Here is a 26,374-nt window from a genome sequence, read left to right on the forward strand (position 1 = left end):
ACCTACAGCAATTTTATTCATCTTTTCTTATTCTTATAACTTTGGTTTTGGCTATGACTCCAACCCTAGTCCCTGTGACAATCTCTCTTTGAGTCACTGCATATTAGGGAATGGTTTGTCTTCATAGGACTTACTGGATCTGCTCTGTATGTTACTGCTCCCATACCATTCTGCTTGTCTTCTGTCCATCTTGATGACCTGGAAGAGATAGCAAAGATCACACATGCTCTAATTGGGCTTTGGTTCTCACAGCAGGGAACACATGTCTGAGACTAGTGGTCATGTGGGTGGGTGGCAAGGTGAGTTCTTGGGAATTACTCTATGGCACAATGTTTGGATATGAAGTAGGATTTCAAAAAGGGTGTGGCCCTAATATTTACACTTACGAAGGCATTGTGACATATTCTGAAGATTTATCTGCTGCCTTCATGCTGGAAAAGCATAAGCACATTGGTTTCGTCTCTAAGAAGGAAAGTAATTAGATTTAGACCAGTCAGTATCTTCTTTTTCTTCTTGAAGCAGGAACCATTATAAGTTCTTGGGAGAAGAGAATTGAGTTGGATTTGACATTGAGGAAAGTGTGAAGGTAAGGGTAATTTTATTAAGGAAACTTGAAATAGTTGAAATTTGGGAGAGAATGTACTGGTATGGAATGATGGAGTGATGGAGAACTTTAAAGCTACAAATGCTTGTATATACTCCGCTTTGAGTGTCAAGCAAATGGTAAAATGAAATTCAAGAAATAGTTAAAATTTTTTTTTAGTGTATTGGGATTTATAAATGTGCTTAGAAAGGAGTCACTAAGATTTAGGTATACTTTATTTTGGTGGTGGCTCAAGATGAAATTTTAATTTAAGTTTTCCCCATGGTATTCATTTTATGTTGAAGTTAGTATTTGGTTGAGATTCCACCAAGAAAACTGTAGGATCTCTTTCCGTGAACTATTTTGAGTTCTCTCCTCTTTCTGTGCGTTGGCCTGGTCTATGGTTTATGTATCTGTAACACTGGGCATTAACACTTGACACCTAAGTTAGATCTTGGGATTTGTCCAGTATTATCTCTAAGTATTATAGTTTTAAAATATTTCCCTTTAGGATGGTGAGTGAGTGTGTAAATTTGGAGGACAGTGAGAAAAAAAGAGGCCACTCAGTATAGTAGGAGCCATTGCTTGTCATTAGCCCAGAGGATGTGTTTGGTGTCATTAAGTGTAGAGTGTTTTGTTTTGTTTTTGATGGCAGAGGAGGCTGAATTTTTAGGATAAATTGTAGCTGGAAGCTCGTGTTGAATTGCAACCCACCATTTCAGTCCTGGATGAACCACTTTCCACCTGAGATTATTTTAAGTGGCAAGATAAGGCAAGAAATATATTGAGGAAGGACCTTCTTGTTTCCTATTTTGGTGATCTTCCTGAGGTATCTGCAGGTTTTCTGGCAAGTATGATTTGCTTTGTGGGTAAGAAAAGCTTTCTTCCAAAGGAAATGTGTCTTTTTTTTGGATTTAGATCGATTCAAACTCTGGACTACTTGGCTTTTATGATCAGTAAATTACAATCTCAGGCGATAGTAAAGCAAGGAACAAAAAATAAATTTATGGATAATGGTGTTCTAGGATATCACAGTGAAGTGATATTTGAGAATTTGAGCAGTTTTTTCTTTCCACAATGAAAGTGGAAAAAAAAAAAATGAATACCATTTTCATTGCCAGGAGCAACTGGGTCTGTTGAGTCCCTTAGCTAGGCAAATATAGCAAGCCTGCTTTGACTTCATTTTGTTTGAGTTTGTTAAAACAGAGAAAAATTGAGCCATCACATTGTTTCAGATTAAAAGGCTAAAATGACGAAGTTCTATAACTGAGCTAGGAGCAATGCCTCATTTCTTTCCCTACCCTGATCACCTCATATCCCTCTTCAAAAACCTTCATCTACTCCCCATTGCCTCCCTGCCATGTTCCAGTGGCTGTGCTGAGATATATTGGTTCACTCAGCTTTTGGGGCAGCAGGAACCCATTATAATGCTGGTCATGGAGGTGGATCGAGAAGATTATTTGGCCAGAGCCACACATGTAAGAAGGGCCCCAAATTTAAATTTTCATGTTAGCTCCAACATAGATAATATGTTTTGCATGTGTGTTGAAGGTATTTATCACAACATAGATGGAACTAGAGGGTATTATGCTGAGTAGAGTCAGTCAGAGAAAGACAAAGAGCATATGATTTCACTCATTTGTGGAATTTAAGAAACAAAACAGCTGAATATAGGGAAAGGGAAGGAAAAATAAAATAAAAACAGAGGAGGCAAACCCTAAGAGATATTGAACTCTAGGCAATTCTAGGAAACAAACTGAGGGTTGCTGGAGGGCAGGTGGTTTAGGGGAAGGGATAATTGGATGATGGGCATTAAGGAGGGCTCTTGATGTAATGAGTACTGGGTGTTATATACAACTGAGGGATCACTAAATTCTACCCCTGAAAATAATAATAGTATATGTTAACTAAATTAAATTTAAATTAAAAAACTTAAAAAATAAAAAAAATTTAAAAAGAAGGTATTTATTAGGTAAATCTAAACACTGAAAAGCAATCGCGGTTTATGTAACTCTGTTTTGGCATCTTATACCTTTTAAAAATTTATCAGGGCATTAAAAATGGAGGATATCCCAGGCTCCTGGGCCTCCTCTGAGGCCCCAGTGGAGTGCTACACTGGCTTTTAATAGTGATGGGCATAAGGACTAATGAAGAGGACAGATCTTGATTAACTAATCACACAAAGAGTTCATTAAAATAAGAACTGGGTACCTTGAGAAGGTATTAAGGAAGTCGTCTCTTTGGGCCATCAGGGAGGATTTCCCTAGGCAGATGAAATTGGAAGAGCAAGGGAGTCAGCAAGATTTGGGGCAAGGGAGTGTTGATATAAGACAGTAGAAGCAATAGTTCTTAATAATCAATTAGTTTTCAGAGACATAGATGGCCTCTATGACGATTTTCATATTTTGAGTTTGAGCAAGTAAGTGAATGGTAATGGTGGTGTTACAAAATCAGTGTCTAGGGGAAAATTATTTTCTGGTAGTGGGTGGGTAGATAAGATGATTAGTTCAATTTGTGGATATGTTGAGTATGAGCAAGTTTTGAGACATCAGAGTAGAGATGTTTTATAAATATATGATCCTTATTAGAAGGACTTAGTTACTCTTGTTAGTTTGGAATTTCAGAGTGTATAAGATGCTATCCAGGTTCATTGGGGGGGGATAGAAAGAATAGATTTATGGTCTTTCTTCTTGCTTTCAAGAAGTTCATTCTTTAAATGCAGTCAAGGAATTAAATAACTACAGAAGATTCCAGTAACCTTCTAAGACAATAGTTGGAGAAATGTTACAAGCAGTACATGCATGACTGCCAAGAGAATTATGTAGATGCTTGTTGCTTTTCAGAAGTTTTGTCCAAGTAGAATTCCTCATTTGATTTTACTTTTATTCTACTTTAGTAGTTTGAGGTGAGTTGAGGATAACATGAGCTTGCTTATTACTATGGATTATTTGCTTTAGAGGAACTTATTTTAATTTTAGGAGTTAGCTATTATTCTTTGTCCCATTTCACAGAAGAGGAAACGGAGGCACTGAGAAGTTAAATAACTTGCCCAAGTCACTTAGCTAGTAAATGATAAAGTTGGGATTCAGTTCTAGTCAGCCTGAATCCAAAGCCCCTTCTCGGGTTTGAAAAATGCTATTCTTTTCATCAAATATAGCCCCTATCACTTAAGTTATTTGAAAACTTTATTTTAAGTGGCTGTAGGGGTCCTTGGGTGGCTCAGTGGGTTAAGTGGCTGTAAAAATATTTTAAATCCTTCTTCTGATTTTAGATAATGTGTATTTTTAATTTGGTGCCTGTATTTCTGGTTAATAAGTTTAGGATAGCTTCCTGGAAATGGGTTTCCTATACCAACAAATATAAAACCTTCAAGTCTTCTTAAGACCTATCAAATTCTTCTCCAGAAAATTACAAATAATTTACAGTCTGGATGTATTTTTCAATCCCACAGAAAAGCATATTTTAACACCATGTGGCTTCATAAGCCAAGGCAAAGAGGAGAACTCAGTGACACTGCTAAATATGGTGGCTAGGATGAGGAATCACAGAATGCTCAAGCAGAAAGGAACATCAGGTGTCACCTAGGCCACCTCCTTCTTTTATTAAGAACTAAGGCTTTGAGAGGTTAATGGACATGCCCAAACCACAACTCTAATTAGAGTCAGAGGACAAGAATGGGCACTTGGCATTATGTGATATACAACTGACCCTTAAATAGCATGGGTGCCAACCCCCTGCACAGTCAAAAATCCATGTATTACCCTTTACTACCCCAAAGCTGAACTACCAGCTTATGGTTGATTGAAAGTCTTATTGATAATATAAACAATCAATCAACACATATTTTGTATGTTATATATATCATATACTTTATTATTATGATAAAGTAAGCTAGAGGAAAGAAAATTTTATGAATAAAATCATAAGGAAGAGAAAATACATTTCCAGAATGTGTAAAAAAAAATCTGCATCTAAGTAGACCCAAGCCGTTCAACCCTGTGTTGTCCAAGAGTCAACTATATTGAGTTGGAGTCTCTTAGAAGGTTTGGTTGATTTAGAGGCATGCCAAAATGTCTGCCAGGGGGTTCGACTAGAAATTTAAGAGACTCCTACTGTTTGAGTTAACTTCACAGTTCCCCCTTGAAACTTCACACTTGTGAAGGATGTGGAAGTCACCCAAAGGGGTCTTTCCTGAGCTGAGATGCCCGGTACCCACTCAAGGAGATAAAGCCCTCTGCTAGGCCAGGGGAAACCTGAAGTCTCCTTTCATCAGTTCTCCTACGTCTGGCCTACTGTGAGATTCATTAAGAGGATTCTGCATTCTCTCTTCATTATTCTGTTGATGGTACAGTACTTGCGAACAAAGTGCTGCTCACATAATTTAAGACTGATTTTCTATAGCACTGATCAAAAGTGGAGGATAGTTCTTTTTATTATTTGCTGCACCTTGTAAACATAAGAGTTGTGTAAACTATTTACAGTTTGATTTGACTTGGTATCCATCTGGATAGGCTGGATTACGCTCTTTAAGCCAGCTTAATTTAGCACAATTAATCTGAAGCAGACTGGTTGGCCATCCACTATGTTCTGGATAAGCCATGCAAAGGTTGCCATGGCAGGGGACAGGTGAGTTAAAGGAGTCATGTAGGCCCTTAACTCACTCAGCCTGGAAATGACAAGTGCCATTGTCCATTGGCCAGAACTAGAAACATGGTTTTGGTTTGTTTCTTTAGGTAGGATAAAACAGTTTTCTCATGTTTCTATTTAAATTGCAGTTAGTTAACATATCATGTGGATGGGTTTCAGGAGTAGAATCCAGTGATTCATCACCTACACACAACTCCCAGTGCTCATCACAACAAATGCCCTCCTTAATGCCTATCATCCATTTAGCCAATTCCACTATCCACCTTCCCTCCAGCAACCCTCAGTTTGTTCTCTATAGTTGAGTCTCTTTTGGTTTGCCTCTCTCCGTGTTTATATCTCATTTTATTTTTCCTTTCCTTCCCCTATGTTTATCTGTTTTGTTTCTCAAATTCCACATATGAGTGAAATCATTGGTAATTGTCTCTCTCTGACTGACTTATTTCGCTTAGCATAATTCCCTCTAGTTCCATCCACATGGTTGCAAATAGCAAGATTTCCTTCTCTTTGATGTCTGAGTAATATTCCATTGTAAAAAAAATACCACACCTTTGTTAGCAATTCACCAGTTGATGGGTACTTGTGCTCATTCTATAGTTTGGTTAATGTTGATAATGCTGCTATAAATATTAGGGTGCATGAACCCCTTTGAGTGTATTTTTGCATCACTTTGGTAAATACCTAGTAGTGCAATTTCTGGGTCATAGGGTAGCTCTATTTTTAACTTTTTGAGGCACCTCCATACTGTTTAGAAACATGGTTTTGATTCACCTGGAGAAGAGGCTAGGAAAAGTCTCTGGAGAAATGCTTGAATATTTGATGAGCACTAATGGTCTCTTTTGTATACTTGATGCTTGATACTTTGAAATTACTTTAAAAATTATAGGCAATTTTATATCATTTCAAGTTTTAAATATACAGGTAAAATTTTCATATTACTTTTCTCCAAATATGCTTAAAGTGTAAATATATGGTGTTGCACATGCTATCATTTAAGAAATCCTTGAACTCCCTCTTGAAAACAACATCACTCTTTGCTTAATAGTGTGAGATTTGGGCAATTCACTTACCTGTCTAAACCTGTGTCCCAGTTGAAAATGGAGAGATTGTGTGTTGTAGAGATTGTGTGCATTTAACATAGTGCCTAGCACAAGGTAAGCGTTCAATGAATATGCATGTTTTCCTTGTTGGTATTGTTGACATTGCAGTGATTGACAGTGATATCAACTCCTCTTAAATCAATAGTATTTCTACTATCATCAGAAAATAGTGTATTTTATGAGAATGAGTGATGTTTTGGCTAAGTTCTGGAAACAAAATGTCTTCATCTTCTATATGTTCTTATCTTGGTAGACATGGGGAATTTCAAAGGTCATGCCCTCCCTGGAACCTTCTTCATTATCATGGGTATTTGGTGGACCATCAAGTGCATTCTGAAGTATGCCTTCAAAAAGCACAAAAGGACTTCCTACCTTGGCTCCAAAGCATTATTCCATCGAATAGAAATTTTTGAGGGAATCGTATTAATTGGCATGGCCATCACTGGTGAGTACACCATTTCTGTGTTCTGTTTTCTCCTTTTGGGTATTTCTACATCAAAGAGAAAATTAAATATCAAATCAAGAAATTGCTAAAATGAATTTTTATTAAAAAAATCTCTGAACACATATTCTAATTGTAATTTCTATCTGATTATAGTTTGTTAGAAGGGGACACTTCATGTTTATACAGAAGCCTATTCCTTAATGAGTCAGTCATAGATATTAACTTGCCTGACCACTCAAGGTGACTTTCCTTTATCTAATTAGTTGGAACCTTGAACTAGTTTTATAATATTTATTCTGATGCCTGAAAGAGTAAACTTTATCAGAAACCATTTTTCAAAATGATGCCAAAATAATCAAGTTATTGTGGGAAAGCCTTAGTTGTAAGTTGTTGCTGATGGACTGTACAGAGGGGTCAGGCTGAAGAAGACCTTGCTTTATATACTCATCCTTTTTTGCATTATTCTTAAATTGAAAAGGGAAGTTAGGCCAGGTGACTTCTAAGGACTTTTCATTGACTATAAGGTTCTGAGAAAATTTTCTGTGGTTTTAGAATTCCTTGGTAGCCTCTCCTTTGTGAAAAGCAGAACTTTCTCCTTTCCCTTTAGATTTCTTCATGCTTTATTCATGGCAATAGGTCTTTGCTATGGACATGAAATTACAGAGCAACTGTTTCCAAAGAGAGGAATTGCCTTGCCAAATTGCATAGATTGACACATACAGCAGTATTTTAAAGAAAGTTTTACTGTTTCTGTACCTGACCAGACCGTGTGCTATAATCTCTGTTTTTTCAGTTATCCTTAATTGAGGAAAAGCTGAACCCTAGTCTTTTGATTCTGAATCAAGAACAACTCTCCTTTTCATGGTAGCTACCCAAAGATGCTATCCAAAGGATAGCAGGAGCATATCACATAGGATGTGTCAGAAGGAAGTAATCAGCCTTTGTACAATTTATCTAGTCATTACATGAAAATGGGAACTAAGACCATCAGTGGAACTGGTCATGGAACTATGAAGAACTGAAATGATCAACTTTGAAGATCTGAAATAACTAGCTGTCTGACTAAATCGGTTATCTTTGACTAAGTGTTGATCATCCAAACCAGTGTTTGAACCTCTAAAACCAGCTGAAAGCACCAGTACTTAGCTGTTAAGGAATAGCCCAGAAAGAAGAATCAGCATCATAGAAGGACATTAGATTTGAATAAGCCATGGGTTCATCCAGTATCTTCCTGCTTTCTTTTGAAGTCATGGAGAGGGTTGTTAAAACTGTGATATCTTCCTTTGCAGGCATGCTCGGGGAGCAGTTTATTCCTGGTGGGCCCCACTTAGCCTTATATGACTATAAAGAGGGCCAGTGGGTCGAACTCTTGAGCTGGCATCATTTCACCATGTATTTCTTCTTTGGGCTGCTGGGTGTGGCAAACATCTTGTGTTTTATCATCAGTTCACTTCCCACCTCCTTAACCAAGTTAATGTTGTCGAATGGCTTATTCGTGGAGGGTAAGTATAAGTGAGTATGCTCCTGTTTCGCTATCCTTGGACACTTGTCTAGGCCTATACAATAATATTCTTTTAGTGTCTTGGTGCTGCCTTGATCAATTGAGCCATCTGTTTGGACCATGGGGAGATCGTTAGATGTCCTGCATAGGATGCCAAGGATTTTCCCTCCCTACAGACTCATACAGTAAAATAAGACAAGCACCATCATTTGATGTGCTTTATTCACATTTCAAATCATTCTTAAAGAACCAGCTGCCATGGTTATTTATCTCTAGGTTATCCTGGAGAGAATTATTATTTCTGTTTTAACAAGTGAAACTGAGTTCAGGGTAGTAAAGCATGAGTATCTTCTTTTTTTTTTTTTTTTAAGATTTTGTTTATTTATTTGACAGACAGAAATCACAAGTAGGCAGAGAGGCAGGCAGAGAGAGAGGAGGAAGCAGGCTCCCCACTAAGCAGAGAGCCCCATGCAGGGCTTGATCCCAGGACCCTGGGATCATGACCTGAGTCGAAGGCAGAGGCTTTAACCCACTGAGCCACCCAGGCGCCCTGTAGCATGAGTATCTTGAAACAAGGAGACCACTCACAGCAACCTACTAACCTGCTAACTAGCTATTTTCATATTGATATAATGAAACTTCACCATTACATGATACGTGGAGTCAAAAATCAGTCACTAAAAATAGGAGGTCCTATTTTTGAAAGGTTAATGAAAAATACTTTTTGTTCAGTTGATGTCCCTCTTACTGTGTAGGGAAAATAGGTGTTTAGTAACTTGTTTTCATTTATTGTATTTTTAAGGAATAGATTGATTATGGAACTAAAAAAGCCCATGGGGTACCTGGGTGGCTCAGTTGTTAAACATCTGCCTTCAACTCCGGTCATGATCTCAGGGTCCTGGGATCCAGCCCCTCGTTGGGCTCCCTGCTCAGCAAGAAGCCTGTTTCTCTCTCTCCCACTCCCACTCCCCCTGCTTGTGCTCCTTCTCACTGTCTGTCAAATAAATAAATAAAATCTTAAAAAAAAAAAAGAACTAAAAAAGCCCCAGATTTTCAGGAGGGGCCATTTCCTAGCTGACCACCTTCCCTCCCATATCTGAATATAAGGACTTTTGCCAACCCCTCTCTGAGAACAAAGACTAGCTAAAAGAAGGGCATCAAAAACCAATGACAAGATTCTCAGTATTTCAGGATGTTACCATATTTTGAGTGAACATCTTTTCCTCCTCATCTACATGAAAAGGTTGAAGATAAAGCTGGAATCTGTTCATGGGATTAAAAAATATAGGTAGTTACTACTTCTTGGGAGCTTCCAGAGCATTTTTTCATACCCAGCAAAGTCCTCTTTTATGATTTGTACATATATGTATTTGCTTACTCCAATGGACTGAATTCCTTCAGGCGAGGGTCTGTTTCATTCATCTGTGTGTTCACCCTAACTCTTTCTCCTGTCCCATCACCCTTACTATTCATCCTCCTGCATAGAAGATGCTTTAAAAATCATGATATGTTAGACAAGGAAAAGGGAAAAGGAGTGATAGATCCTTATTCTTAAGAGGTAGTGATGTTTGGAGGCCTGGGTGACTCAGTGGTTGTTAAGCTTCTGCTTTCAGCTCAGGTCATGATTCCAGGGTGCTGGGATTGAGTCCTGCCATCAGTCTCCTTGCTCAGCAGGGAGACTGCTTCTCCCCCTGGTTGTGCTCACTCTCTCTCTGACAAATAACATCTTTAAAAAAAAAAAAAAAAAAGAAGTGGTGAGCACTCCAAAAAAAATACTAGAGGTTTCCATTATTGTGGGAAGCAGAGAGCACTTGATATTTTGGACAAATTGGTGTGTGTGCATGTGTGTGTGTAAAATTTTGTGGGGTTGTGGAGAGATAGAGGGAGAGACAGAGGGAGAGAAATGGTAGATGTCCCTTGGTTTTACTGAATAGAGAAACTGTTTCTTCCCTCTCTATCAGCTTTTGTCTTGTACAATCACACTCATGGCCGGGAAATGCTGGACATCTTTGTGCACCAGCTGCTGGTCTTGGCCGTCTTTGTGGCAGGCCTGATTGCCTTCATGGAGCTCTTCATACGGACCAATATCACTGTGGAACTTCTTCGGACAAGCTTTATCCTGCTTCAGGGGAGCTGGTTTTGGCAGGTGAGTCGGGGCCTCCAGTGAAGGCATCTGGTGTTTCCATCTGTACTCTTTTCTCTTTAATGGGATATTTTGATCCAGAATCAGGGACTTCCTTCTGATGTGCCACCTGTAGTGAGACTGTGGGTCTTTGAGAGGTGATGTTTCTTTGAGTAGCCCAGAGGCCCTAGTGGGAGTGCTGACAGAGCGGCTGGAAAGTAAGTGGGGTGTGGCCATCTTCCTCACACACTTGGATATCCATAATGTAGGAATTCTGGGCCATTGCTTGTTATGGGCAGCAGGTGCTAAGGCTAACGCAATTTACAGCCTAATGAGTAACGAGCTTGAGAAATACATGAAAAGCAGAAAGGAGAGGAAATGACTAATTATTGAGAAACAATGATGTGCCAACGACTCTACAGGACTATTTCATACATGTTGTTTCAATTTTGTCCTCACAGCGACTTGGAAGTTAGGTATTATCATCCCAAATTAATGGATAGGACTCTGGAAGACGATGTGACTATCCCAGACTCACACAGTAATGGAACTAGCATCTAAATGTGGGTCTGGTTGACCCCAAGTCCCGGGCTCTTTCCATTTTACTCTGTTGACTACCTAAGCTTGGCGTATTGTCAAAAACATGTATTCCAATTAGTGAATTTATATTTTATAGACACTGGTAAATCATACTCTAATATGTACATATAGATGTAAGGAAATCCTGAGATGAAAGGTAAATGTGGTTTAATAAGGGATGACTTCTTAGAGGAGATATTTCGTCATCAGAAAGCAGAAACTTGGGATGAGGTTATCACAGGGATTTGCAAGCTATTAGTGTTCCATTAATAATTAATGATTTATTAAGAATCTGAGGGAAGAAGCATGGGCTGTCACAACTGAGAATAGGCTGACCTAATGTCCCTTCTGGCAGAGAAATAATGTTTTCACATTTTACCAAAAGCTTTTCTAGGAAAGAGCTATGGGGTTAAAAATCTTTGGGCATAAATCTGTGACTATTTAAAAATCTTTTCCATCTATGAGTATGTCTAGACTAGTTTCCTTTTTTACCTGGTGGCTAGACTAAATAACGTTTGGAGGCTTAAAGAAAAATGAACATTTAATACCAGTACAAACACACATACTGGCAGGAAATGAAGGTTTAGCTGTAGTACCTCTCTCCACCCTCAGATTCCTCTGAAACAAAAATGTCTGGAGACATAGATGAATTTATTCTGCTTTTTATTTTGATGTTATGTGTGGTAAGTGAATGTTTATGGCCAAAATTCTGTTATAAGCTAATAATGGGACATCGTGAATTGCTTTTCACATTTTTTCTCTCTCTACTTGTCCATAGGTGGTTAATACTAAATACTAAATACTAAAATAAACAATATGTAGACAGATTAGCACACCTAGATGCTTGGAACTATAAAGGAGTTGGGAAATGAGTGAGGCAAATGTTCAGATTGGACATTTTTTATAACTCCTACGTAAATGATGGGGTAACAGGCAAACTTCAAGAGAACTATGCTCCCAATCTTTAAGAATGGTTTCTTTCCTGAAGCTCATTACAGTCAGATATGTTTTCTCAGAGACTGTCAAGGCACACACAGGAGTTGTGTCTTTCCACAATGTCAGCTTTATTCAATCATGAAGCAAAGTTAAATCACAATGATAAAGCAGGTTCGGGATTCCAAACTCGATGACATTTTACCGTGTGATTAAACTTGGCTTGTTACACAGCACATAAAGCAGGACAAGACAAATCACACAACAAGCAAAATAACAAAAGGGTGTAGGAGGTTAATGAACCAAACTCGATGTCAGTCTGTGGGCATGCAGGCCTCTGTCGTCCTCGGTTTGGTCCGTGTCAGCTCTCCGCACTTAACTGCTTATGTTCAAGCAGTGAAGGATCTCGGTTCTGTTTGGAGATCCACTGGGCAGAGCCTTCCATGGCAGCTGCTGTTTTGAAATGGTAAGACAGAGAGGGATTCATATTTGAAGAGTCTGACAGTTTGCTGCCAAAATCCTTCCCTTTTTAAAGGGATTTAATTGGTTTTGGGTCCTTGCAGACCTTCTCTGGTTCTACTTGTTATCAGTTCTGGGGTCCCTGCCATACTGCCTAGCTTATGCTTGACATAAGGGACTCCATTTTGCTCTCTTCAAAAATCTATCCATATCATGCAATTTAAAAAGAAAAAGATATCCTTCAGGCCCATTCATTCCATGAAACATGGTTTATCTGAGACTCTGTGGGAAAATACTTTTTTGTTTTTTTAAGATTTATTTATTTATTTGAGAGAGCTAGAGAGGGGTGGGGAGGGGCAGATGGAGAGGGAGAGAGAGAAAAAATCTCAGGCAGATTTCCCACTGAGCACCAAGCCCAGACCAGGGGTCCTGGCAGGATGGAATACTCAATCTCACAACTCTGAGATCACGATCTGAGCCAAAATCAGGAGTCGGATGCTTAACCAACTGAGTCACCCAGACACCCTTGTGGGAGAGTATTTTTAAAGCTCATTTTTGCACTTTGTCATTTCCAAGTTCCTCCCCATCACTGTCAGAGTTGAGGCAGAGACCCTTGTGGAGGAGGAAGATACTTCTGTTGTCTTTACTTCCCATTACTTTGAACAGTATCTGATGCATCACCCACCCCTCATTAATGCCCCAGGGACTCCTCCCATGACTTCCCAGATCCTAAGCCTAAGTAAATGCAGCTTTGTTTTGCCTTTAAGAAAGATAAAAGTTCTGAATCTTGGAACACTGAAAAAAAAAAAAAAGAAAAGATAAAAGTTCATTCAGAGATGTCAAAAAGACCCAACTAAGCAGTAATGGTCAGAAGTCTGGTATGGTAGATCAAACACTTGTTTAAGACTAATAGTGTTAAAATAAGTGATTGGAGCATAAGACATAAAACACTAGGAAATTCAAACTTTAACCTATGGGAAATGGGCCCCTGGCTTGTTGTATATTAGGGAAGATAATTATTTACATTTTAAATGTGATATTAAACTAGTCAAAACCAGATATTCAGGAATGCCATAGAAGATACAGCAAGAAAAAAAATCTTTTTCAGACCTTTTTTTTTTTTTTTTTGGTTAGAATTTTACATTAGGAAGCAAATTAGGATACCCAATGAGAGAGTAGTGGCTGATTCTATATTTCAAGTGGAAATTTATTCTTTCACTCTTTTGGAGGCCAGAAGTCTAGAAATCAAGGTGTCAGTATGTTGGGGGCCCAAAGGTAGAATCTGTGCTATGCCTCTCTCCTTGAGAGCTACCAGCAATCCTTGACATACCTTGGCTTATGGCAGCATAACTTCAGCTTCTGCCTCCAGAGCCACACCTGTGTGTTTCTGTGTATCTGTGTCTTCACATGGCCTTCCATAATAAGGATACCGGTCATTGGATTTAGGGCCAGTTCTAATCCACTATGACCTTATCTCGAGTTGATGACATCTGCAGAGACTTTATTTCCAAATAATGTCACATTCACAGGCACCAAGTGTTAGGACATCAACATATCCTTTTGGAGGCACACAACATAACTCCCAACAACTGCTAACCTCTACCTCTGGGAGCTGTAGCAAATCACTCCCCAAGCAGGGAAAGATGGGTGGATGGCATTGGAAGGACATCGGTGGGACCAGTAGGTAAGAACTGGGGAGCTGGTCCATAGTTCATTACACTCAACCCTCCCTTAAAGATACTTACTTGAGGGACGCCTGGGTGGCTCAGTTGGTTAAGCGGCTGCCTTCGGCTCAGGTCATGATCCCAGCATCCTGGGATTGAGTCCCACATCGGCTCCTTGCTTGGCAGGGAGCCTGCTTCTCCCTCTGCCTCTGCCTGCCACTCTGTCTGCCTGTGCTTGCTCTTGCTTCTCTCTCTATGAAAAATAAACAAATAAAATCTTAAAAAAAAAAAGATACTTACTTGACACAATTTCTTTGTTACCTTTTGTAAGTTGCTTCAAAGGAGGGCATGAGGGGAATGAGGATAATGATATCTTATTCTTGGGGTTATGATGAGGACTGAGAATTATTGTGAAGTTTATGTGCATGAATGAGGTTAAGGTGCCCCACACCTAATGATACATATATTGGGTGGTACAAAGAGAATTCTTTAGAATGGGAAATAGGAACAAGTGATTAAGACCCAAGTCTTATTTTTTCCTAATTTACTCAGGTTATGTGAAACTTCAAACAGAAGTGGAATTAAAGTTTCACTCATAACTATGGACTAAATGCTTTTTGTTGTTGTTGTTCCTGTAAAATTTCATTTATTAGATGTGTGATCCTAGGCAGATTATAAAACCACCCAATTTTCTCACCTGGATGATGAAGACAATAATACATTAAAGTGGGGGTAATAATACATCATTTAAAGGCCATTGTCAGGAAAACTCCCAACCACTGTAACTGACAGTTACAGTTCTAGTTAGCCAGTGGACATTCATACAATTATCCTTGTAATTATCTGGGTATTATATTTCATTTAGTTCTAGAGACCTGACCTATGTCCATTCCCCATCCCGCCATCTGTCCATCATTCTTCCCTCTCTCTCTCTCTATCTTGTTTTTGGTTAGGGTAAAATTTACATAACAGAATTAACTATTTTAGAGTATATAATTCAGTGCCGTTTAAGAACATTCACAATGTTGTACAAGTATCACTGCTATTCAGTTCTGAAACATTTTCATCACCCCAGAAGAAAACCCTGGGACCCTGAGGCAATCATTCTCTTTCACTCTCCTCCCAACCCCTGATAACCACTAATTTGCTTTTTGTTTCTATGAATTTACGTATTCTGGATATTTCATGTAAATAGAATCATACAATATGTGACCTTTTGTGTCTGCCTTCCTTCCCTTAACATAATGTCTATAAGATTCATCCATGTTATATCACATATTAGTACATCATGACTTTATGGTTCAATATTCCATGATATTGATATGCCACGTTTTGTTTATTCATCATCAGTTGACAGACATTTGGGTTGTTTTCAACTTTTGACTGCTGTGAATAATGCTGCTATGAACATTTGTTTATAAATTTTTGTTTGAAAATTTGTTTTCAGTTCTTTTGAGTATATGCTTGGGAATGGTATTGCCAGGTGATATGATAATTAATGCTGCATTTAACTTTTTGAGAAACTGACCAATTGTTTTCCACAGTGACTGCACCATTTTATATTCCTACCAGCAATTTACAAGGATTCCAATTACTCCATATTCTTACTAAAACTTGTTATTTATTATTTTTACCATCCTAGTGAGTGTGAAGTGGTATCTCCTTATGACTTTGATTTGCATATCTATAATAAGTGACAATGTTCATCATCTTTTCATGAGTTTATTTATCACTTGCATACCTTCTTTGGAGAAATGTCTCTTCATCTCCTTTGTTCATTTAAAAATATTTGTTTTTTGTCTTTTAGCTGTTGAGTTGTAGGAGGTCTTTATACATTGTAGATATTAATTCCTTATCAGATATACGACACAGCAGTATTTTATCCCAAGCTTTGGGCTCTCTTTTCATTTTCTTGATAGTGTCTTTTGATGTACAAAAGTTATTTAATTTTTGTGAAGTCCAATTTATCTACTTTTTGTTTGGTTGATTGTATTTTTTGGTGTAGTGTCTAAGAAGAAATCCCCAATCCCAGGGCATGAAGCTTTCCTCTTACGTTTTCTCCTGAGAGTATTATGGTTTGTTTTATTTATTTATTTATTTATTTATTTTAAAGATTTTATTTGTTTATTTGACAGACAGATCTCAAGTAGGCAGAGAGGCAGGCAGAGAGACAGAGGGAGAAGCAGTCTCCCGCTGAGCAGAAAGCCCGATGTGGGACTCATCCCAGGATGCTGGGGATCATGACGGAGCAGAAGGCAGAGGCTTTAACCCACTGAGCCACCCAGGCACCCCTAGTTTTATACTTGGTCTTTGATCTGTTTTGAATTAATTTTTATATGGAGTGTGAGGGTCCAAATCCATTCTTTTGCATGTGGATATCCAGTTGTCCCAGCACTGTTGTAGAGACTACTGATTTACCCACTGAATGGCCTTGGAATTCTGTCAAAATGAATTTTCTACACACATATAGATTTATTTCTGGAGTCTCAATTCTATCTCATGAATCTGTATTTCATGATGTCTATACCACACTATTTTTTTTTTAATTTTTATTTTTTTTAAATTTTTTTTCCAATATACCACACTATTTTGATTACTGCAGTAAGTTTTAAAATCCGTAAACATGGGTCTTACAAATTTGTTTTTATTTTTTGAGGTTGTTTTGGCTATTTTGGGTTCATGGTAATTACATATGATTTTTAGGATCAGCTTTCCATTTCTGTAAAAAAAGACCATCGGGATTTTTTAAAAATTTGAATTCAATTAGCCACTGTATAGTACATCATTAGTGTTTGATGTAGTGTTTAGTGATTCATCAGTTGCATATAACACCCAGTGCTCATCACATCACGTGCCCTCTGAGGATCGCGGAAGGGGAGGTGAGTGGAGGGATGGGCATTAAGGAGACCATGGGGTTTTGATGGAGATTGCACTGAATTTGTAGATTGCTTTGGGTGTTATTGCCATCTTAACAATATTAAATCATCCAGTCCATGAACATGAGATGTATTTCCATTTATTGAGGTCTTGAAATTTTCAACAATGTTTTGTAATTTTCAGTGTACAAGTCTTAAACCTCCTTGATTAAATTTATTCCTAAGTATTTTATTTTTTTCAGTGCTATTATAGGTAACATTGTTTTCTTAATTTAATTTTTGTGTTGTTCATTAGACGTGTATAGAAATATAACTGAATTTGTGTGTTGATTTTTTGTCCTGCAAGTATGCCGAATTCATTTATTAGCTCCAATAGATTTTTGTGTGTGTGTGGATTCTTTAGGGTTTTCTATTTATAAGATCAAAGCATCTGTGAATTTAGATAGTTTCACTTCTTCCTTTATAATCTGGATGCCTTTTATTTTACTTGACTAATTTTTGGCTAGAAATTTTTAGGACAATGTTGAATAAAAGTGGTGAATCCAACACCCTCCTTTTGTTGCTGATCTTAGGGGAAAAGCTTTCAATCTTTGATCACTGAATATAATGTTAGTTGTGAGCATTTATTTATTTACAAACCTCTTTGTACTCCACTTTTGAAATAACTGAGTGAAACTGCACAGCTTAGAAATCTGGTACATTCTCTGAAAGTCCACTAACCCACAGAGATGATTACTATTTATATTTTGAAAATTGCTCTTCAAATGTCCTTAACACTTTTTTTTCCCCCAAAATTGTGACCTGGTAGATGCTATCTGTATTACTAAAGCAGGCAGTAAGACCTAATGTCTTATCTGTAACATCTCAGATAATTGGAGTTACCTTAGTTAAGATTAATCTTAGAACCAAACATTTTGAAATATACTCTCTTTGGGAATGCAGCTGATTATTTTAATATGTGTTTTTTGTTTTAAATTACAGATTGGTTTTGTCCTTTATCCCCCCAGTGGAGCTCCTGCATGGGATGCAATGGATCATGACAACATCATGTTTCTCACCATATGCTTTTGTTGGCATTATGCATTAAACATTGTTGTTGTTGGAATGGTTTATGCCTTTGTCACTTGGTAAGTTAGTGATTTTTTTGTTCATGTAAGTTCTATTTCTTGGTATAAGATCATCGAGACTCAAAAGCATTGAACTTGAGATTTGAAGGGGGACTCCATTCCTTAGTATTCCACAAGAGAGGGTAATGCAGCAGAAAATTATCTGCAAACCCAGAAAATGCCCCTTGAAAGAATAAATGCTGGTTTAAAGTTAGACTCATTCAACTGTGTCTCAGCTGTGTCTTTGACCTGTGGGTCACCTTTCAATACACTTTTCTGTGCCTTTGTCTCTTTGCATATGTTGTCTCCTTTTCCAGATAGTCCTCTCCATATCTGCAGGGAGCCCTCCACTCACATGTACATTAATCATAACAATTCACAAGCTTGGTGTCATTTTTTGACCAACATTTATGTCTCCCATTAAATTTGAGTATATGGTTAATTTGACATTTGCTCTAATATTTCTAAAAGTAAGAGTCAGTTGAAAAATCAAATTTTTCAAAAGAAAATTTATTATCATAAAAAAAGAAAAATCATATTTTTAGACCCCAATACAATGTCTCACAGTGGATGAAGAGCAATAGAACAGATTGATAAAATATGTATTCCTAGGTCTGCCACCTATCAGCTATATGACTTTGGACAAATTATGCAACCACATTAAGTCTCAGTTTTATTGTTTACAAAATGGGAATAATAATAGTATCTAAATGAGATAGGTGTTTACACTGCTTAGGACATAACAAGGGCACAGTGGAGGTTCTTATTCTTCTCGTTGATCTTGTACTTTTCTTGTTCTCCTCCCCTCCTCCTCCTTCTGTATCACAAAAGACATAATGTATAGACCCTAAGGAAGAGAGAGAGACAATTTATTTTTTTTATTATTATTTTTTATTATGTTAGGTTAGTCACCAGAGATAGACAATTTAAATACAGTGCAGTAGGTAGAAATAGTAGAAGAAAGTACGGTTGGAGCCCAGAGGAGGCTTCCTTGCAGTTGAGAATTAAGCCTTAGCTTGAAGGATGAAAATAAACAGAAGGAGCTGAACATGATTCCTGTCTTTAAGGTAGCTAATACCAAGCCACAGTGGGTCTGGCTAGTTCCAGCTACTAGGCATGCAGGATCCACACTTAATTCTTCAGACTTCAGCACTGACCTAAATGTTCTATATCTGCAGTCTTCATTTTGGTGACCATGAGCTACTTGACTATGGTTTCTGAGCACTTGACATGTGTCTAATGTCACATTAATATTAATTAACTTAAATATCTGTAAATGCCTAATGTTTAGCATATTGGGCAGTATATGCCTAGTAGGTTCTCTGGATTCCTAAAATGTGGTAACTGCTTCTAGACTCAGTGGGGTCTCAGTCTCTTCAAAAACTAGCTTTCTTCTCTTCTCTCCCAGGTCACCTCTCTTGCCTTGTGCTTCTTTGAGCTTCACTGCTGAAGCAGCTTTGGTGCTGGGTCTCTAAGTAAGAGAACCATTTCCTTGTTTAGCTCCAGATGTCTCTGCTAGGCTTTGGGTCAGCTTACTTTGATCTCCTTCTAGAGGTCTAAGTGCTTTGGGTACTAGGAAATTCTAGCTTCTCATTGACTGATTTCTATTAGTCCTATTTCATTCCTCCAAAGCATGCACATGGTTGGGAAGACTGGCTCTGCCACTGAGTGAAACTTGGCTTCTTCCTCTGTTGTTCTAGGCTGACATCTGGGCCTCATCTCATTAGGGGCTGGGAAGCCTCCAAGAATAATGGCAACATTCAAGGAGCCTCTCTAACTCATGTCAGCTCCCTTCCAGAGTCAAAAGAAGACTACTGTCTCTTCCTGTTTCAAAAAGCTTCAGACCTCTCTTGTCCACTTACAGTTTTCTCGAAACCAGAAAGTCCATGTTGACTTCCCCAGCCTTTACCTTTTTGACCACTTAGTCCCCTCTACCTGGCATATCCAAATTAAATGCTTATCTCTTCTATGAAAACTTTGTGACTGTTCTAGACTCATCTCCCTTCATGAGTTTTCTAGCACTTTAGTCACGACTACCCTTTTTTGCAATTGCAATCTATCTTTACTGTTAGCTCATGTCAGCCTTACCTGCTAGCTAGATTGTAGCACCTTGAGGAAAATACCCTTTTCATGTTTTGCACAGATCTTGGCATGCTGTCAAATGGCATTCCATTTACTGAGTAGGTACTCAATAAACATTTATTTACTGTTTTAATAGATCTGCTTCAGAGTTACATGAATATGGGCTTTGTTTGTTTGGAAATCATGTTTCAGATGCTTTTCAGTCTTGCTCTCATAATGCTCTTGGAAATATAAAGACAAGAGCTCATATTGTGAGGTATGTTGATATAAACTTAAGCAATAACCTAAAAAATATAATGAAGATTCAGTACTGACTTTCAGTGAGGTCACATGGCAGGCTAATTCAGTTGTATAATCATAAGGAGTTTTGACAATCTATTTTTCAGGATTTGACCAGAGTAGTTTCTAAGTCAGTCACAGGTGATGGATTTTTAGGACATTATATCAGAATTTGTTTGACAAAGTGCAAAGATCACGATGGAAACAAAACTGGGTTATGGAACCACAACCCCCCAAATCTCAGAAAAATGAAGTTGTACTTCCCAGCTTTCCAGAATAATGGTTCAAAGATTGCCTCATTCAGCCCCATACCTGCAGTTCTGAAATAACAATTCATAAGAGAGACTTATCTGTTTGGAAATTTTGTTAGATATTCTACTATATTTCATATTTAAGCACCACTATTCATAGAAATATTTCAAAAGCACCTCTCTATGGGTAGAGAAGTATGCCCACGTTAAGGTTGGTTTCCTAAGCAATAATCCAGGTGACTCATTTTGAAGAACAAAATAGAGATGTCCAAATCCCAGGAATGTGACAGTTTGCCTTCTGGAAGTTTGAGCTCCACATGGACTCTGGAAGTACAGCCAGAGTCTCAGTTCTGCTATTTCTCTTATTAATTGAAGAAAACCTATGGGAGCACAACCTCAGACTCACTCATGCTAACCTTAGTATCCTCGACTAATATCATTCTAGGAACTAGCAATTATTTGCACTTCCTCTTTATCATTCCAGCCTTTAATCTGTCTCCAGCACCCATTTATGCATGTGCCAATACCCAGGTCTACAGGGTACAGACAGAGCCTGAACATGTCTTAGCTTGGGAGCTTATAGTAACAGCAGACGCAACCCAGGAAGGAGACGTGGGAAACAGAAAGAGTCACCCATGAAGGAGGAGTGGGAAACAGGAAGGGCCTGTGTTAACAATTAATTTGTAATAAGTAGCCATATGTTTGTTTTAATTTCCACATGAGCCATCAGGAAAGTATCTAATTACTAAATTAACAATCCATTTCATTGAGCATGTATTGAGGTTGTGCAATGTAGAGATAACCATGTGTATCTGAGATATGACACAAACACTGTTACTGCCTTTAAATTGTTTAAGCCTATTAGTCTTTCATGAGAACAGTGCCTTGAAGAGCTGAGGACATTGAAAGCAATATCAGTAGTCAATAATCAAGGCAAATTATTTCAGTTGGTTTCCTTGATCTTGATGAGTCAATAGTTGTTACTAGTACTACTCAGTTGTTGTATATTGGAGGAGTTAATGCTGAGTTAAAAGTGACTGAAGAATTAACCTCTATGAATAAGTGAGTGATGTGGACTCCTGGCAGATTGCTCCAAAGGCCATTGATTTGTCAGATGTGTGTTGAGCCACTATTATGCACCAGTTGGTCTAGGCTCTGGCTAGCGGTAGGGCACTAAATAAGATAGTCTTTGCTCTTACAAAGCTTATATTCCCGTAGGATACAGAGCACAATAAAGTCACTGCATATTTATGGGGGAAGGCCAGACCTTCACTGGAAAAAGGGAGGCAGAAGATAAGGGATGCAGATAGGCTGGTGAGGTTTTTCACAAAATGAGAATGATTGTGATGACTTGGTGTATCAAATTTGTGCATTCCTATGTACTTCTGGAATTTAACTTTGCTCTATCAATATGGTTGTAATACTGTGTCTTTACGAATAATTATGCACAGGAAAGCTTTACTTAGATTTTATTACATCAGAGAAGTGGAGAGTCTGCTGAGTTTCTGGGAATAAAAACCTTCGTATCTTCCAGGGTCAAAAATGATACTCTGATTTCCCCCAGACCTACAGATCTCTTAATCTATGAAAACAGTCACATTGGGGGAGGGCACTTCTTCCAACTTCCTAGTTCACCATGGATCTCACATGGACCATCGACCACATGGAATTGGGCAGTCCGTGGACTGCACAAAATCACTCCTCTGAAGGCACACGTTGGGAAGGACTGGACTTGGGGCTTGACACGGGGAAGAGATGCCTCTATACACTTTCCAAGAGAGGGCTCCTTTTTGCAGTACATACCTAGGTGTGGACTTGATGGAAAAGCTCTCGGCTGAACTTGGTTTCATCTTGGCTTGCTGCCGCCCAGAGATTCTCTTGTTTGTTTTAGAAATGATCAAAGCTATGGATGACTAGGCATTTTCTGAAACCTGAACAATTATGTTGTACATTTAAAAACTGATTGCACCTATTTACTTATACCTTGCTTCAATCCACAAAAAGTTTTCAGGTAGCTCCAAAGCCAAATAAAAGTGATTTTCTTTTTTGGATTGCCTCTCCCATTTGCACAGATAATTTGGAGTTTGTTGTATTATAGATAGACGCTGTTCTGAGTTTTTCTTAAACAGCATAACATGAGATACCTTTCATTCTCCTCAGGTTGGTTAAATCTCGACTTCAGAGGTTCTGCCCCTCAGAAGTTGGACTCCTGAAAAATGCTGAACGAGAACAAGAATCAGAAGAAGAGATGTGACTTTGATGGGCATTTTAGTTTTTCTGGATGAACTTCTCTTTTCTGGATTAATTTTGTTCATGGTTTTGTTTTTTGACCTTTTGCTTGGAGAACAGATAGCTGAAGGTGATTCTTGGTATATTGATTGTATTTCCAATTTGGTTAAAGTATTTGAATTCAAATATTTTATTTTTAGGTTTGTAAGTACTTTGGGTGATAAAAATGCATTTTGCACATCAGTCATGGTATTTGGGGCCTGTAGCGGCTATTCTCAGATCATCTAAAGTTAAAATCCACACTAAGGAAAATGTTTTATTTGCATTATAGATATGCTCAAGGTTCCTGGGCTTACTTCCATTTGTACATTTGTAACTCACTAAACATGAAATTATACCTGTCTATCTTGTTGCTACAATGAGAAATAAATGAATGCAGGAACCTTGGTAGAGACATCTCAAGTCGTTTTCTTTTCTTTTCTTTTTTTTTACATTCTCATTTCTTTCTTTCTTTTTTATTTAAATTCAATAGTACATCATTAGTTTCAGATGTAGAGTTCAATAATCCATCAGTTGCATATAATACCCAGTGCTCATCATCACATCATGTGTCCTCCTTAATGCCCATCATCCAGTTACCCCTTCCCCACAACTAACTTCCCTCCAGGAACCCTCAGTTTGCTTCCTATAGTAAAGACTCTCTCATAGTTTGTCTTCCTCTCTGGTTACTTCCCATTCAGTTTTCCTGCTCCCCTTTCCTATGATCTTCTGCACTGTTTTAAGCAGCAATGTCCACACCAGCCAAACTGTGGAAGGATCTGAGGTGTCCATTGACAGATGAGTGGATAAAGAAAATGTGGTATAACCGCCACCAAATGCCATCCCTTGCCGATATCGCCCACGCTCCGGCGGGGAGACGCTATATAAAAGCGGCCGCCAGGTGGCGGCAGACAACCGCCGCGAAAGACACCGAGGCAGACCCCCGAGCGCAGGGCCGTGAAGTCGCGTGGCCGGCCACCAGACCGCCCAATCTCGTGTCCCAGCCCACTTCGGAAGGGCGGGTGTCAGCCTCGGGAGCTCCCGGCGGGCACCGCGTGACTCCAGCAGCCCAGGGGAGACTTGGGAAACGCGCCCGGGCCGCTGCCGCTGGAAGAGGGGGGGCCCCGACTGCCCACGACACACACACACACACACACACGCACACACACGCACACACGCACACACACACCCAGGATGAAAACTGTTCTCTGTCAAGCATCAACCCTGAGCACTCACTATAAAAGTAAATGAGGAAACGCAGACAAGAGAGAAATCAAGCAAATAATGTGACTCTGAAGGCTGGACACCTATTGAGTCGAGAGAATTGACCAAACACCAGAAACTGCAAAAGAAGGTTTTCCTTCCAAGTCAGTTCCTCCGTAGTTAGCTACACAACGTTCTTTCACCAGTATTTCCCCCAAGAGTGCGACGATCCAAATAAGGTTTCCCAGTGCAAAGTTCATGGGCGCAGACTTCACACCTGTGATTCAAGTACACGTCTTTCAGGGCACCTAGCTGGCTGGCTCGGTCCAGAGGATCCCCGGGGAAGGCGACTCTTGATCTGTGGGGGTCCTGAATTCCAGGGCCACACTGGGTGGGTGTACAGAGCTGACAGGCCAAAGACATTTGAACCGCTATGTCGATTTCAAACACAACATAGGAAACCAAAACAAAAATCAGAAATAAAGTCACCCCTGGTCGAATGCTTTCTTTTTTTTTTTTTTTTTTGGTAGAGGCCACGGGAACCCTGTGATGTTGGCAGACAAAGAGACATGGTCAGTCCATCAATGAATCGATGGAACGGAACAGATACCCAAACAGATATGCCCAAGCCCAACAAAGGTTTCACCTGAGATGCCTAAATTATAACCATAACCGCTATTTCTGCTTCTGCACCCTCGCTTGCTAACCCATGAGGAGATGGAAAATTACCAGCAAACTTTCTATAGGCACTCTGTAACCACACAACCCCCGCCCAGAATTGAACCTGGCAGAGTGGCCGCTCCCGGACCCCCACCCGGCTCTGGGCCGAGAGAGAACAGTCATCTGGCACCAGAGAAACCCCCACCCAGAACTGGACGTGACAAAATGACTACTCCCGGACCCCCCACCCAGCTCTGGGTGCAAGAGAGAGCAACCATCCGGCACCCCGCAGCTTGACAGGGAGACCCCGGCCAATCCAGAGGTGACACATACCCTAGCGGTGCCGACCAAGCAGTTTGAAGAATGACAGCCCTTTGACCTAACCAATAATCTGTTCCCAGCCTTTTCCCGCTCTGTAGCGCGCCAGTCATATTAGAGAGTTGCTGTTTGATTTTCCCGCGGTACATAGTGATTTGTTAGGAGATACTATGATGTATGCTAAGTCCCTGCCTCCCCAAAAATAGTGCATAAAAAGTGCCGTGACCCATGGGGCGCCTGTGTGGCTCAGTGGGTTAAGCCTCTGCCTTCAGCTCAGGTCATGATCTCAGATTCCTGGGATCGAGCCCCGCATCGGGCTCTCTGCTCAGCAGGGAGCCTGCTCCCCGCCCCCCCCCACCCGCGCCCCCGCCTGCCTCTCTGCCTACTTGTGATCTCTCTCTCTCTCTCTCTCTCTCTCCCTCCCTCCCTCTCTGTCAAATAAAGACATAAAATCTTAAAAAAAAAAAAAAAGTGCCGTGATCCTGAGCTCAGGACCTCTTAGCGTCACCGGCAACGAGGGCGCAGAGGTCCGGGTTTGAACTCGTAATAAACGACCCTTGCTGTTTGGCTTTGAAAAAAAAAAAAAAAAAAGAAAATGTGGTATATATCTACAATGGAATATTACTCAGCCATCAGAAAAGATGAATACTTATCATTTACATCGACATGGATGGAACTGGAGGGTATTATGCTAAGTGAAACAAGTCAATCAGAGAAAGATCATTATCATATTGTTTCACATATGTGTTTCTTAAATTCAGCTGCACCTCACCCTTGCATCATGAAGAAGAAGCAGTGTGACAAATTCCTTTTTGTGAGACATCTCCTTTTGTAGCACTTGACTTGTGCTCTGAGAAAAGTAACAGAGCATTCATCCCGAGTTGTGCAGTCTTCTGGAGAAGATGAGAGAAGTGATCCCTAGCATGGATGCAAAGCTATGAGAGATTGGAAAGGGGAGTTATGTTGTTATCTATAGAACAAAAAGTCATCACCACAGCATGGCATGGCCACCATACTATCCCCTCTGCTGAAATAGTGGAGGATTAAAATAAGGAAAGATATTTTAGAGAATACCTGGGTAAAAAGTCAGAGCTCTTACCTCATCTTGCACTAACTAGCCCTTAGTGGAGAGTCAAGAAATCTTATTTCTAATTCTGGCTCTACAATTAACCAGCCTCTAGGACTTTAGCAATCACCATGTCCTCTCTAAAGTAAGGGAATTGAGCTGGATGAGGCACTTTCTGGCTATCACATTTTATGAATCCAGAATCTCTGAGACAAAGTGAAGCTGACAGCTGATT

At 39.3% G+C, this 26,374-nt stretch overlaps 1 protein-coding gene across 4 annotated transcripts in view; it reads left to right on the forward strand.

The window, feature by feature from the left end:
- TMEM45A (transmembrane protein 45A) overlaps nt 1–23,303 on the forward strand; it is a 67,316-nt gene extending 44,013 nt beyond the window's left edge. The window contains exons 1-7 of one of the 4 annotated variants that reach the window (XM_044251228.1): nt 411–586; nt 1,239–1,430; nt 6,581–6,772; nt 8,062–8,274; nt 10,235–10,419; nt 17,888–18,033; nt 19,713–20,229. In XM_044251228.1, coding sequence (XP_044107163.1) covers nt 6,583–6,772; nt 8,062–8,274; nt 10,235–10,419; nt 17,888–18,033; nt 19,713–19,905 — 927 coding nt within the window. In that variant the 5' untranslated portion in view covers nt 411–586; nt 1,239–1,430; nt 6,581–6,582 and the 3' untranslated portion in view covers nt 19,906–20,229. Of the gene's footprint in view, nt 1–410; nt 587–1,238; nt 1,431–6,580; nt 6,773–8,061; nt 8,275–10,234; nt 10,420–17,887; nt 18,034–19,712; nt 20,230–22,784 lie in introns of those variants that run through there. The other 3 variants (XM_044251227.1, XM_044251226.1, XM_044251229.1) reach the window with 3 other exon arrangements.
- The last annotated feature ends 3,071 nt before the right edge of the window (nt 23,304–26,374 follow it).

The sequence above is a fragment of the Neovison vison genome, chromosome 6 (assembly GCF_020171115.1).
Source record: "Neovison vison isolate M4711 chromosome 6, ASM_NN_V1, whole genome shotgun sequence".
NCBI lineage: Eukaryota > Metazoa > Chordata > Mammalia > Carnivora > Mustelidae > Neogale > Neogale vison.